The 12,974-nt window shown below is 37.6% G+C and overlaps 1 protein-coding gene across 2 annotated transcripts in view; it reads right to left on the minus strand.

The window, feature by feature from the left end:
• Window positions 1–3,875: 3,875 nt before the first annotated feature.
• The window catches only part of FUT8 (fucosyltransferase 8), a 91,901-nt gene continuing 82,802 nt past the window's right edge, over window positions 3,876–12,974 (minus strand). For both annotated transcript variants that reach the window (XM_083460440.1, XM_083460439.1), the window contains 3 exons: window positions 12,096–12,272; window positions 11,347–11,497; window positions 3,876–4,926 (listed from right to left, as the gene is read on the minus strand). In XM_083460440.1, coding sequence (XP_083316566.1) covers window positions 4,609–4,926; window positions 11,347–11,497; window positions 12,096–12,272 — 646 coding nt within the window. In that variant the 3' untranslated portion in view covers window positions 3,876–4,608. The remainder of the gene's footprint in view (window positions 4,927–11,346; window positions 11,498–12,095; window positions 12,273–12,974) is intronic.

The raw sequence follows: 12,974 nt of genomic DNA on the forward strand, positions 1-12,974 counted from the left end.
AATGCTAATTATTATTCCAGTATTGCAAGTGTCTGTCTGAAGATAAGGAACAGTTGATTTTGTAAGGCAACCCTGCAGGTTAATCACTGACGTGAGATCTGAAGTGGTGACTTCAAAGCTCATGCTATTAGCCACCGTACTGTACTACTTCATAGTGTCCAAAGTATTTCACAACTATCATCTTGTTATCCTCACAGAGCATCTTTGTTATAACAAGTTTGGCTGAAAAAGAGACCAAGGTGATTAAGTGGGTCCCATGGCTAAGAGGAGTTGTCCTACATAAAACCCAAAAGTTATCAACTGCGCTACAAGCAGAAATGTTGAATGTCTCTTTTGTATATCTTGTGGTAGTAATGAGAATTTCTGTAGCCTTCTTAGCTCAGATCAAAATAGCAACTACAAACATAGACTGTAACCACCAAGGTGATCAGCAATCATTGACTCTCGCTGAATCCTTTCTAAACATTATGTTGCCACATACACTATACAGAGTTGAATAAATCCAAACTCACACAATTCTACATTTCCCTATTTGAGAGAACCTTATAAAACAGATACAAAGTATATAAAACTTATATGTAATTACAAAGTCCCAGGGTTTGGCTTTATGATATGAACCTTCTACCTTGCTGATGCTAAGCAGGTCTGGATCTGGTCCATGCCTAGCTGGATATGCACAGCACTTTGGGTTTAATGAAAGAGGAAAAGCAGGGTATAAATGTTATGGGGGCGGGGGACTAGTTTCCCCAGTCTCCTTTATTTGAGTAATTCAACTGTGGAAGCAAAATGCAAAGCCTAAGATCACCTTTACGAGTATGTTTTTCATTTAAGATTTTAGTGGTAAGCCTGATTACATTTAGAAACATGTATACCTTTTATCACAATTTTCCAAGACGTTTAAATGGAAGAGCTTAATGAAATGGACTATAAGAAGGTTCTCTGCCTTCCCTACAAGCTAATTATTCTTTGAGCAGAATCCATTTTCTGCCAGCTTTTGAGAGAGATGCTGTTTTTCAGTAGAGTGGAGCTAAATAATTCATATATAAAAATGTTGCCACTTTATCCGAGTAGGAGAGTAGCAATAAGGTCCAAAGCATGTATTACAGGGAGCCAAGAAAGATTTCTCAGTACTATTGAATAACCAAAGGCTGTCTTATTTTTTCTTCTTGTTGGCCTGGCGAATAGATAATATTTATTCCTTTAGAGTAGGAAAACAGGTTACATTTGACCATCTGCCAAGACATGCTAATGCAGGAAGCTATGCAATAAAATAAAATTAAAATGAAAGTAGAGGCATAGAGCAAAGTGAACATGATGTGACTGGAGAACACCTGAAGTGGAAACTTGTGCTTTAAGAAAGACTGCACCAGCTGAAGAAAATAAAGTGTGAACCACTTTTCTTTTTTAGTGACCCCACAATGCTGAGATTGCTGGCGAACAATAGCAGAAAGGGTTTTACGCTCAGGTCCTGCTTGTGAGCTTCCCATAAGAATCTTGCTGGCCACTGGGGGAAACAGGATGCCTGCCTAGTCAGGCCTCTGATCAGATACTCCAGAGTGGCTCTAATGAGATATACCCCCCCTAATGGGAAAGAAGTGACACAAGTTGCAATTGCATACCCATTTACCTAGAAGTAAGGCACACCGGACTGTGTGTGTTTTACTTCTCAGTAGGCATGCATAGGATTGCCCTGGTTGCCACCAGAACTGATCAAGAGATTTGAGGCCCTTTCACTTGTTGCAGAGATAAGGAGCACAGCAAATGTATGCTGTAATATCCAAGGGAGACACATCATAAAATGTGGGGTGGAGGAAACTGTAACTGGCTTAGTTCCCTGGAGTGTGTATGTACTACATACCTGTCATATACTTGTGATCATTAAAATATGCTACTCTCACTAAGTTGTAGCATATAGAATAGGCCTAAGACTAAATAGCAAGCATTTCTGAATTCACTCATAGCCTTTAAGTTAGCAAGCTTTTTTCATAGTTTCTATTTGCTCTTAAAATATTATGTTAGAGTATCTCAGGAGTAACCTCTCTATAACAAAGGTTGGTTATGGTATCACCAAGGATATTTGAACTGGTGATCATGTAGCAACTTCTTTGTCTTAGTTAACTAGGGAGGGGGGCAGTCATCCAGATAATGTTCAAAACAGACTTCTACCACCATTCAGAAGAAATATTTACACAAACAAACTGATGCTTTTACACTGATACTATATGTAGTCCACACCAAAGGACATCTCATAAATATCCTGACTGATAAGACAGGGTATTTCTATAATATTCTTGGCCAAATAGTTTATATTGGAATGAAAACACGCTGGAGCAACTGCTGTTAAAAGTTATTCATATCTTCATAGGAAAATATATTAGAATTGACTATTTCCTTTTCCATTAGTCCTGCTGTTTGCACAGAAATGTCAAGTCTGGCCCAAGCTTTAACCATATGCAACAGTTGTCTTGAGTTATTTGAGTTAAGACCTACGATTCCATTGTGCCATTTCACGTTATTAGGAATGAAGCTGAGCAGGTTGCTACACAGTGGCCAACTGCACAAACCAGAACCAGGAATAGAAAAGTAGCAGCTTGTGTAACTCAGCTTAAAAGAAAGAACATAAAATATATATTCAGGTTCTGGACATCATTGTGATTTAAGGGAGAAAAGAACAAGGTTATATAGATGACACTGAACTATTACCAGCACTATAAAATTTTCAAGGTCAGTTCTATGTCAGCTTGAAAAGAAAAGAGGTATGGCTATGGATACACCATGTATCTGTCAACAGACAGATTACTGGCCATTAACAAATAAGTATTTTTATAACAAATATGTTCATTTCAGTACTCAAATGTTTCAACTCCTACTATCCCACAGAAATGAATTGCTTGCTTATGTGCTTAAGTTTTTGTATTTCATTAACTGCTAGAAGCTCTTATCAGTTCACTGGAAAAAAAATTGTGTCAAGTTGTTCAGTATGACAAAATTTCTAGCAAGAAACATTTAAAAAACAAGGCTAGTGTGATATAAACATGTAACAACCCTTGAGAGAACAAATTCCTGGGCAGGAAAATCATAGAATCATAGAGTTGGAAGGGACCCAGAGGATCATCTAGTCCAACCTCCTGCAACACAGGAAGTTTCCGTACACAAAATCAGACCATTGGCCCACCTCATTCAGTATTGTTGGCATAGACTGGTAGCAGCTTACCTTGGTTTCATGGAGGAGTCTTACCCAGCCCTACCTGAAGGCACCAGGGATTGAACCTTGACCTTTTGTATGCAAAATGTGTGCTGTACCCTAAGCAACAGCCCTTCCTTTGCAGGCTCAGATTAATTCTATGCCATAATGTTTTGTGCTATCTCAATCTCAAGTGATCTATTTCAATGCACACACACACACACACACACACACACACACATATATACACATATACAAACACACACACACACACACACACACACACACACACACACACCTAGAGTTAATTATAATAAACAGCAAAAGCATTTCACAAAGACTTATACCAACAGTAGTTTCACCCATGGCTGATTTTGTGTTGTGGCCATAAAGAACAATTGGAAAGAAATACTACAGGAGAGGTAAGAGAGAGTGTTTGTGTGCATGTGCACTCACTTAATTTTTTTTATTATTCAGAGGCCAACAGGCTGCAGTCTTGTCACTTGGTCAAGAAAGAAATAAACAGTCTTGACTGGCAGTTTCCTGCTGATTGAGAACACCAGAAAAAATCCGAAATGTTATCAAATTTCATCACAGATCATTTTCCAAATAAAGAGATCAAGGATCTGGAAAGATAGACCTATGTTGGTTCTTCCAAATTTTAAAATCAAATTACTTGTATAACTCCAGCTACTTCTTTTTTGAATTTATTTTTTGTTATCAAAGACAATGTCCAGCAACAGTACCAAATAATCTGTTCATGGCATTGTTTTACAAAAGTTCCTACCAGACAATTATTTTATTGTTGGATGTACTCTTTATTAATGATGAGATGAACTAATCAATGAAATTGCTAACAAAACTCCTATAAAGAAAGGTCTAGACTGAGTTTTGAATCTGTTGGTTGGAGCATATTCAGTGGTCATAACAACATCATCAGTTAAAGGCAAGTACAACTCTTACCCATCGACAGAACTAGGCATGGCTCTTCCAAAAGGTCACTGGATCTTTCAAAGAGAGGCACCATGTTTTAAATTCTGCACATACAAAATATGCTCATGTCACTCAAATTACACAATGCAGCAGTGTTAAAAGTCTTATTATAGTCTATTAATGGCAAAGAACTGAGCCCAAGGCTCATATATGACTCATGGGAGGGACATGTCCTCAAAGAGACAAACAGTATAAAACAACAGGTTCCCTGTTGAATGTGTATCAGTGTGCATGAGTGCAAGTGCATGTAACAAAAGAAGTCCAAACCATGGCCCGTTGAATTGTTCCAAGCTGTATATCCAGTCCGAATGATAAAAGGCTTTCATTTTAACTGTATGTTAAAATGCAAATTCATATTCCACAAAAGCCAACAGTATGGTTGGTTGAAATAGCTTCAAAGTGAGTGTTACGGCGAGCTGTCCTGCTTGTCTTTATTTGTCAGCCTCTGGATATGTGGGGTACTTGACTGTCTCAATTTTCTCTTTTACTTTGTAGGAGGGGTATAAGCCTGTTTTTCCTAATTTTCTATTGACGCCTTTGGAGTAACCATCCCAGTGGTTTCCAGCAACACCAATTATATCTCCAGGTTCCATAGGAATTTCATCAGCAGTTCGGGGATGATGAGCATAAATGGCAATCTGGTTATGAGCATTTTGTCCCCCAAAATAATAGATATCATCTAAAGAGTGAAAAAAGGCTGATGCATCTGGATGCAATGTCTGCATGATTTCATAGGCAACTCGACAAACCTAGGGAAAGTAATAACAAAAAGCATTAATTAGCAAACAGCATGACAGTACATCAGTTAAGTATTCCTTACAGAAGTGTATCTTGACCAACTTTCTTTCTTCTCCAATCATTCATAAAGCATATTACTTCAACATTAAGCAAACAGCAATAGAATGCAACAATGTTAATCCTTGTATAATGTTTTACAGAAGCCTTTTAAAACATTCAATTTAAAGTAATTTTAATTTGCTTACATCTGGAGAATGAGACAAAGGCATTTTGGGTTGTATCCAATGTTAATCATACTCAGACCCAATGAAATTAGTAGACATGATTAATCTCAATGGGCCTATTCTGAGTATAACTTAACTGGATTGAAACTGGGACTTTTTGCATGCAAAGCATGAGCTCTACCACTGAGCAACTCACACCACAGCAGTTTATATTATAAGCCCCAAGCCTGACTTGCTGAACCTTAAAAAAGTTTCAATTTAATAAAAAAGTAACTCATCCTCTGTAAGAAACTTCAGAACCTACTAGAAGGCCAAAGGACATTTACTACATTGGGTCTTCACTGGATCAAATTCAAATTCTTAGTACTACTCTGTGGAACCTCCTTAAAATTGGCCCAAGGCATCTAGACAACCCTCTGACTATGATCTGGCTTGGCAGTGATATCCTTCAGCAACTCCAAAGCTGTCAGGCTTAAGTACAAGCCCTCTTAGAACTGGAGATAGGAATGTCTTGGCAACAGGCCCAAGGCTCTGGATAATTGGAGAATATTAGAATGACTTATAATCTCATGACCTTCAGAGCAATGTGAAACCCTCTTGGTTTTCAGAGTTGCCACTAAATCGATTAAATGGAATATGAATATCAAGTCCAAAGCAGAGTAGCAGAAGGAAAAATGAAATGAAAAATGAATAGTATACAAGTGCCAGAGAACACAGAAAGAAAAATTGGGCCAATCACCAATTTTTTATTTCCTCTGTATGCTGTAGAATGTGGTCAGGAGTGGTGATAAATGTTTTAATAAAAGAGGTAGATGGATAGTAGGTAAACAAAATAAATTCAAATCTAGAGTGATCAAACATGTATCCCTTTTAATAAACTTAAAGCACAGCCATTTATCAAAATCTCAGATTTACACATTCCCTCATCATCTATTCCTAACAAAAACAGTAATAACTGTTAATATTTTATAATACTTTAGAGCATATATGATTTATTAAACACTATTTCTGACTGCTTCACTCTGAAGCCGCAGTTCTGTGGCCACAACAATTACCAAATATGCTACCACTAAGGCTGAAGGCTAGTATCTCTTTTAGGTATAACAGGTGTCTCTTATAATCAAGAGAGGTTTGACACTCTAAAATTAGAAGTGGGTAACTTCCCCCCCTCAAAAACAAACAAAGACTGCAGCCTTATCTATTACTTAAGCCATTTCTGCTCATTTTTATTTACAAGGCAGAAGCAAAACCATTATCTTTCCTGATATTATTAGGTCTCATTCAGATTAAGATGAATGGTATTTAAATTGCTTGTAGCTTTTTAAAACATCTATTTCATAAATTTAAAAAATCTTGTACACAGGAAAGGGACTTTTGAAAGCATACTGTTTACTTTCAGATATATTTAAAATGGAAGAACTTGTCCTCAAAGTCACAAAATATGGGCATGATCCACTTGTGAACACAAGGCCCATTGAAAAAAATAGGAATTGCACAAGAAAGCAGGCATGCTTTTCCACACTTCAACAAATTTTTACATAGTCTGTGACCAATTCTAGACAGAAAAAGCAACATATCCAGTGACAATGGACACAGACCTGGATACATTAATATAGCTTAAATTCTGTATTATCCAATCTGGTTGGGAGTAGGGCTGTGTTCTCTCCCTCCTCCCTCCTAACAATAAGAAATGAAGATAAGCTCTCACACAAACCAGCAAACTCTTTCAGCTTCACCTGATCTTTCCACTTAGAGCTCAGCTAATTATGCAGAGCCTGCTATCAATCTAAGAGGGACCCCCATGCCTAGACAATCAAAGAGGCAAAGAAAACAAAAAACTGGAAAGCACTTCTTTCTTCCCTCACCAGTGAAAAAAGAGGGGGAAGAGTTTTTATTTTTGGTTTTCTGGGGGTGTTTATGTTGCTGGTTCCCCCTAATAAATAGCTTTCCTCCACATTAAAAAGGAAGGGTGTTTTTTAATTTAAAGGAGACTATCTTTCTGCTTGCTTGCCCTCCCTTTAATAAAAAGGAAGAGTTTGGTGGGATGAGGGCTGGGCTTCTGCGGGGGGGGGGGAGAATGGAGGGAAGAAGATTTAGCTGGCTGCCTCATGCTGAAATGGGAGGTTGGGTACTGTGTGAGAATGATGGGGAGGGTGTTTTTTGGTAAGCAGTGAAAGCAAATGTGTGTCTACTCACAAGCAAGCCCTACTGAATTCAATGAGGCTTACTCTCAGGAAAGCAGAAGAAAGTTTAGTTGAACTCAGTGGGGCTTATGCATGCACAGATTCCACTTAGACCTCTCAGTGGGAAAGCAGATGCAACTTGAATAAGAAATCACTTAAACTACTCTTAAATTAGTTGAAAATATATTAAATATAATATATGGAAGCTTATTTAATATTTTTATTAAATGTACTACTTCCTTCTGCTGCCGTGGGGAGGCATGACAAAGCCCTCTGCTGCTGCAGGAAGCATGGCGCACCCTCTGCCCCCGCAGGGAGGCCCAACAAAGCCCTCCGCCACCGCAGATAGAAATCATGATGTTGAAAACCAGATATCGCCCAGCCCAAGTTGGACGGCACTGTTATACTCTAGGAAGAATGGCTGACTCATTCATAATTTGATACTGACCTTCTACACCTCTAATCCAATCACAACGTATCTGGGAATGAAATATTAGGTAACAGTCTGAAACTCTAATGATTGGGAAAGGGCTGTAGCCACACTCTAAGTCTCCTTAGTCACATGTTATGCTGCTGCTAAAGTGATTATGTGGAAAACAGCCTTAAGACTCACGTATATGCAGATTTCTATGATGCTCAACTATATTTTTTGCATGCAAGTACAGAATGGTATTGCTGGCTGACTTTCTCAACCGCTACAACTTTCATGATGATTCCAATTCTATGATTCTATAACATAAACATTAAAAAGCCTTGCCTCATTAGCAAATCTGGTCAATCATCAACTGAAAAAACAATACAATCGATACTAAAGTAAGCAACAAAACCAAAATTGGAATGGTTTAATTATTAACAAAATTCAGTTTTTGCCTAGCTATGAATAAAGGTACCGTATTTTTTTGCTCTATAAGACTCACTTTTTTAACTCCTAAAAAGTAAGGGGAAATGTGTGTGCGTCTTATAGAGCAAATGCAGACTGCACAGCTATCCCAGAAGCCAGAACAGCAAGAGGGATTGCTGCTTTCGCTGCACAGCGATCCCTCTTGCCCTTCTGGCTTCTGAGATTCAGAATATTTTTTTTCTTGTTTTCCTCCTCCAAAAACTAGGTGCGTCTTGTGGCCTGGTGCGTCCTATAGAGCGAAAAATACGGTAGGTGTTTCTTCACCAATACAGAGTCACTACAGTTGACAACAACTAGTGCCACCTCATATTTGATTATCTGTTCTCATACTAAGTTGCTATTTGAGTTGAAAAGCAAGTCAACACTAAGGTAGAAAGTAGAAGTATCGAGTGTAATCTTCATTTGTTTATTTCACTTCTGGAATCTCTTGTTCATAGGGAAATTAACATATATTTATTTTTTATCCTATTATACTATGAGGCACAGTGTAGAGTGAGGTTCAAGATTTAAACTCATGTTCTAAACTGGTAAAATTGTTGCACATCACCAAATGCTGGTCTGCTATCCCCATCTATCCCCACACCACTGGCATTTGAGAACCTCAGATTATGTGTGGAAAAACTTTGCAGCAATAAAGGCAACTGGAGATAGTTTTAAAAAACCCCCACCTATTTCTACTTTCAAAATCTAATATTTTAATTTGAATTACATCCCAACTTCTGACCTCCAAGGTAGTACACAATAGAAGACAATGAAAAATATAAAAAGCTACAGCATTTAAGAGGATTTCTGAATATCATTAAGAATTGATCAGATACTTTTTTCTCTTAATGGAAATGTTACAAAATATATAAATGAAAGATATGAATGGTAAAGTAACAGTACTTTATAGTTCCAAACCTGAAGAAATAAATACTGTAGCAAAGATTATTTATGTGCAACAGAATACTTTCTGGGTCCATAATTAAAAGGCTAACCATGAAATGTTCACAGTGAAAGAGGCATTTATTACATTTTTGCCTTGAATGAAGTTAAGAAATGGTTTGTCAAAATGTCAGTCTTTAAAAACAATTTAATGCTTTGTAGTGCATATTGTTCACTTCTTGATTATAAAAAGTACAACTCTTCAGCATATACTTGAACAGCATACCTGAAAAGGCTTGTAATCTTTTATAATCCTATAATCTCTTCCATCATGCTTAACCATCAAGGCAAATTCTCTGCAGAAAAGGGCAATTTAAAAACCATCAATGCAGGGAGCTAATCCACATTGTGCCAGGTACTGCAGGAGATGGGGAACACCGTAAAACTACTAAGGAAGTTTAAAATATATATTGCATTGCTGTCATGGGAATTAATCCTCGGATACTAAAATGGTGAAAAAGAATATTCTGTTGCATGGAAAAAATCAAATAGTCTGCAGTCCACCTTCTGACAGAAAGTGAACCTGTCAGTTTGGAAGAGAGTAAAAACCTAACATGGGGCGGCCACAGGAAAGAGGCTGAAGGGAGGATACAGAATAGGCAACAGAGTGAGGAAGAATCTGAAAGAAAGTAAAAGGGAAACAAAGCTTAAGGAAAGAATATAAATCTACATAGATCTAATAAATAAATAAAAAGTGGCCCTGGAAACAAGGAACTAAGGAAATGGGAAAAGCTGGGGAATAAAACTCAAAAGCACTTAAGATAGCAAGGACTGCTATGAAAATATTTTTATTGGCAATAATGCACATGCTGACAGAGAAATCCTATATTAAAGAAACTCTCAAATTTGGGTCAATAATAATTTACAAATATTACTAATAGTGATAGGCCATCTTTTTCTTCATTTTGTTCTTTAATGTTATTTCATCTTTTTCTCTCTCCAGCCCCCCTTGTTATATGTGCAAATAAAAACATAATTAAAATAAGGCCCTTAAATATTGCAGGGAGACTGTAAATTGTTTTAAAACGATCTATCACTGGTATTTAACGGCTCAAGAAAGGAATACAGCACTTGGTTTGATGTTCCCTCTGCAAGGTAGACTTCTTAGAAGAATACAGGAAAAGAACTGCTAGATTGATTCATTTAGGCTAGTTAGTGGTCTCCATTAGTGACATTAAGATGTCACTAGCAAGTTCTCAATCACTATGTGACTGAGAGAACCATCTCCTAATGTTTGTCCGCAGAGGCAATATACCTCTGAAGACAGATGATCCACAAATAATAATGATCCACAACAGTATCCTCTTCATGAACGTGATTAACCCTTTAAGGTTAATTAGCAGCCATCACCACATCTGGCAATGTAGTCTTCCAGTTAGTAACCAAGTTGTTTGAAAAAAGTATTTCCTTTTGTTTGTCTTAAACCAATAGAAAACCAATTGCAGCGAGAGATCCACTGCGTTCCAATGACATAATACTTTTTTCTACCAACTGTTCACATTGTTTATCATTTACATTTCTTTTGATGTATCTCCCATATTGGTCTCTACAGCCACAGCAGGGGCTGTAACCTTCCAACAATTTGACTTCACCCCCCCCCCCAAAGGCACACTCCTCCATTGCCTCTCAAGACAGACAGATGCCAACAAATCTCTCTACCATTGCTCCCCATGGTCATCTTTTTCAAAGGGGCAGAGTTTTAACTTCCAATAACTTCTCTTAAACTTAGTATATTTTCATGAGCCATACCATGGATTGGATCCAGAGTAATTATGAAAACTAGTTCCACTAATGTGACACACTTACAGGAAGAGGGGGGGGAAATTATTTTTTTGCTGACTCTTCCTCCAATCCTCGCAAGCTGCTCTGGAAAGGTGGGGACTTTCCAGAACATTGGGGATCAGCTAAAATTGCTTCCTCTTCCTCCTTCTGTATGTCAAAGGGCATGTCTGAATGCAGCTCATTATTTCTGAGATGTAACAAGCAGAGTTGCCTTTTTTAAATAGTAGATTTGCACTGATTTTCTGCATGTTACGAAAGAGAACAATTTTTTAGAGGAATTATTAATGCTTGTATATTTCAAGTATTTCATAGTACTACTATTGGTTATAGGAAACCACTGAGTACTACAGCCATTCAGGTTTATATTGTGCTACTGGAGTATTGATATACAGAACTTTATAATGTGCACCACCTTACCTGTGAAGAAAAGGTGCAGACAAGGAAGTCTGCCTGAGACAAAAAGTGTATATCCAGAATAACACCCCGTAGAGAGTTTTCTGTGTACCGATTATGGAGACCAGCTGACCACGAAATGGAGTTGTCACTAATAAACTCATAATTTGGATACCTGAGGGGGAAATGCATCACAAATATCAGCATTCAGTTTTGGAGGTTGCACCCAAAGTAGTACATCCCATCAGTGCAAGGATTTTTGCTTGTGCAATAGAACTTCTGCCTCCCCTCAAGTACCTTCTAAATCTGTTCTAGGGGTGGGGGCGGGGCGGAAGGGAGCCTTGCCGCACAAGTGGAAATTCTTGCACTGACAGGACTCGTTAATTGGATACCACAGTGAAATTAAACATATTTTTTCACCTCTTAGTAGTTTGCTATGCCTTCATAGCTTGTAGCCCTAATGAGAAATTAAATTTTGCAGAATTTTTATCCACTTCTTGTAAACAGAAACCCATGACTCATATGTGTCATAATCCACCTGCAAATTCAAGACCAAATTGGAAGTTTTCAGTTGTATCTCATAAGAATTACTATTAGTGGAGCCTTGTTCTACCAGCACCTGTTTAGGAAGCATGTATATAAAGCTCAGAAGTTATAGCTATTTGCAAATAGTTTCAAACACAGGTATTCATATAGACATTAAAAGTAAATATGCTGTTTGTTTAAATAGCCACACTTCATGTAAAATCACTTATGTACAAAGATGGTCTTACTTGGATTTTGCCTCTTGCAATAATGAAGGATCATCTGTAGCCAAATAGACTCGTTTTTTGTCAATATGCATTCTGCGGGAGAGAAGTTGGAAACGTTCTTCAACATGTACCATATATTCTTCAATGGGATGAAATGCTGCTTCAGTTCCCACTTTGTCTGTTCTTCGGACATGAATTCTGCAATGAAAAGCAAACACACATTTGTCTTGATCAGGATTTGTTTGTTTTTTGTTCGTTTGTCCTTTACTTTCATTAGAACGGACTGCAAAATAAATTGGCATTAGAATATGTATTATTTTCAGAATAAATTTGTCAAAAACCACAGAGCAAGGGCTTGGATTAGTTACATGGCTGAAGGTGGGTGGAGAGAAGTAAAGATTACTATTCAGTCCTTGAAAACCAAATAGATGGTTGGAGGCCAAATGCCAATATATTTTACACATGTCACAATAGAATCACAGCATTATGATTTTGCAAATACCTTCAAGGTACTAATGCGCCTCCTTTTACACACATATCCAGTAGGTTTAAATATAGTCACCAGCTCACAGAATTTAACCTTGTATGAAAAGACATTGCATGTATCATAAATGTGTATTTGTCAAGAGGGTTCTTAAGGCATTTTTATCATTTCTCTGCAGTTTCATCCATATTAAAACATGCCTGCTGAACTAAAACACTGGAGTAAAATTAATTTTCTCCAGGGTTTCTGGAAAGGAAGCTGTCTTTTATTGGAGTAGTACTATAGTTACTTACTGCTGCTAATTTGATTGTGATTCTGTGGTTTCAATTATGGCTTTAATTGTGCCCTGTCTTGTTTTAACTAACTCAGACATGTCCAAAGTTTGTTTCGGGGGCCTAATCCAGCCCACCGGTCGG

The sequence above is a fragment of the Podarcis liolepis genome, assembly GCF_965112155.1.
Source record: "Podarcis liolepis genome assembly, chromosome: 1".
NCBI lineage: Eukaryota > Metazoa > Chordata > Lepidosauria > Squamata > Lacertidae > Podarcis > Podarcis liolepis.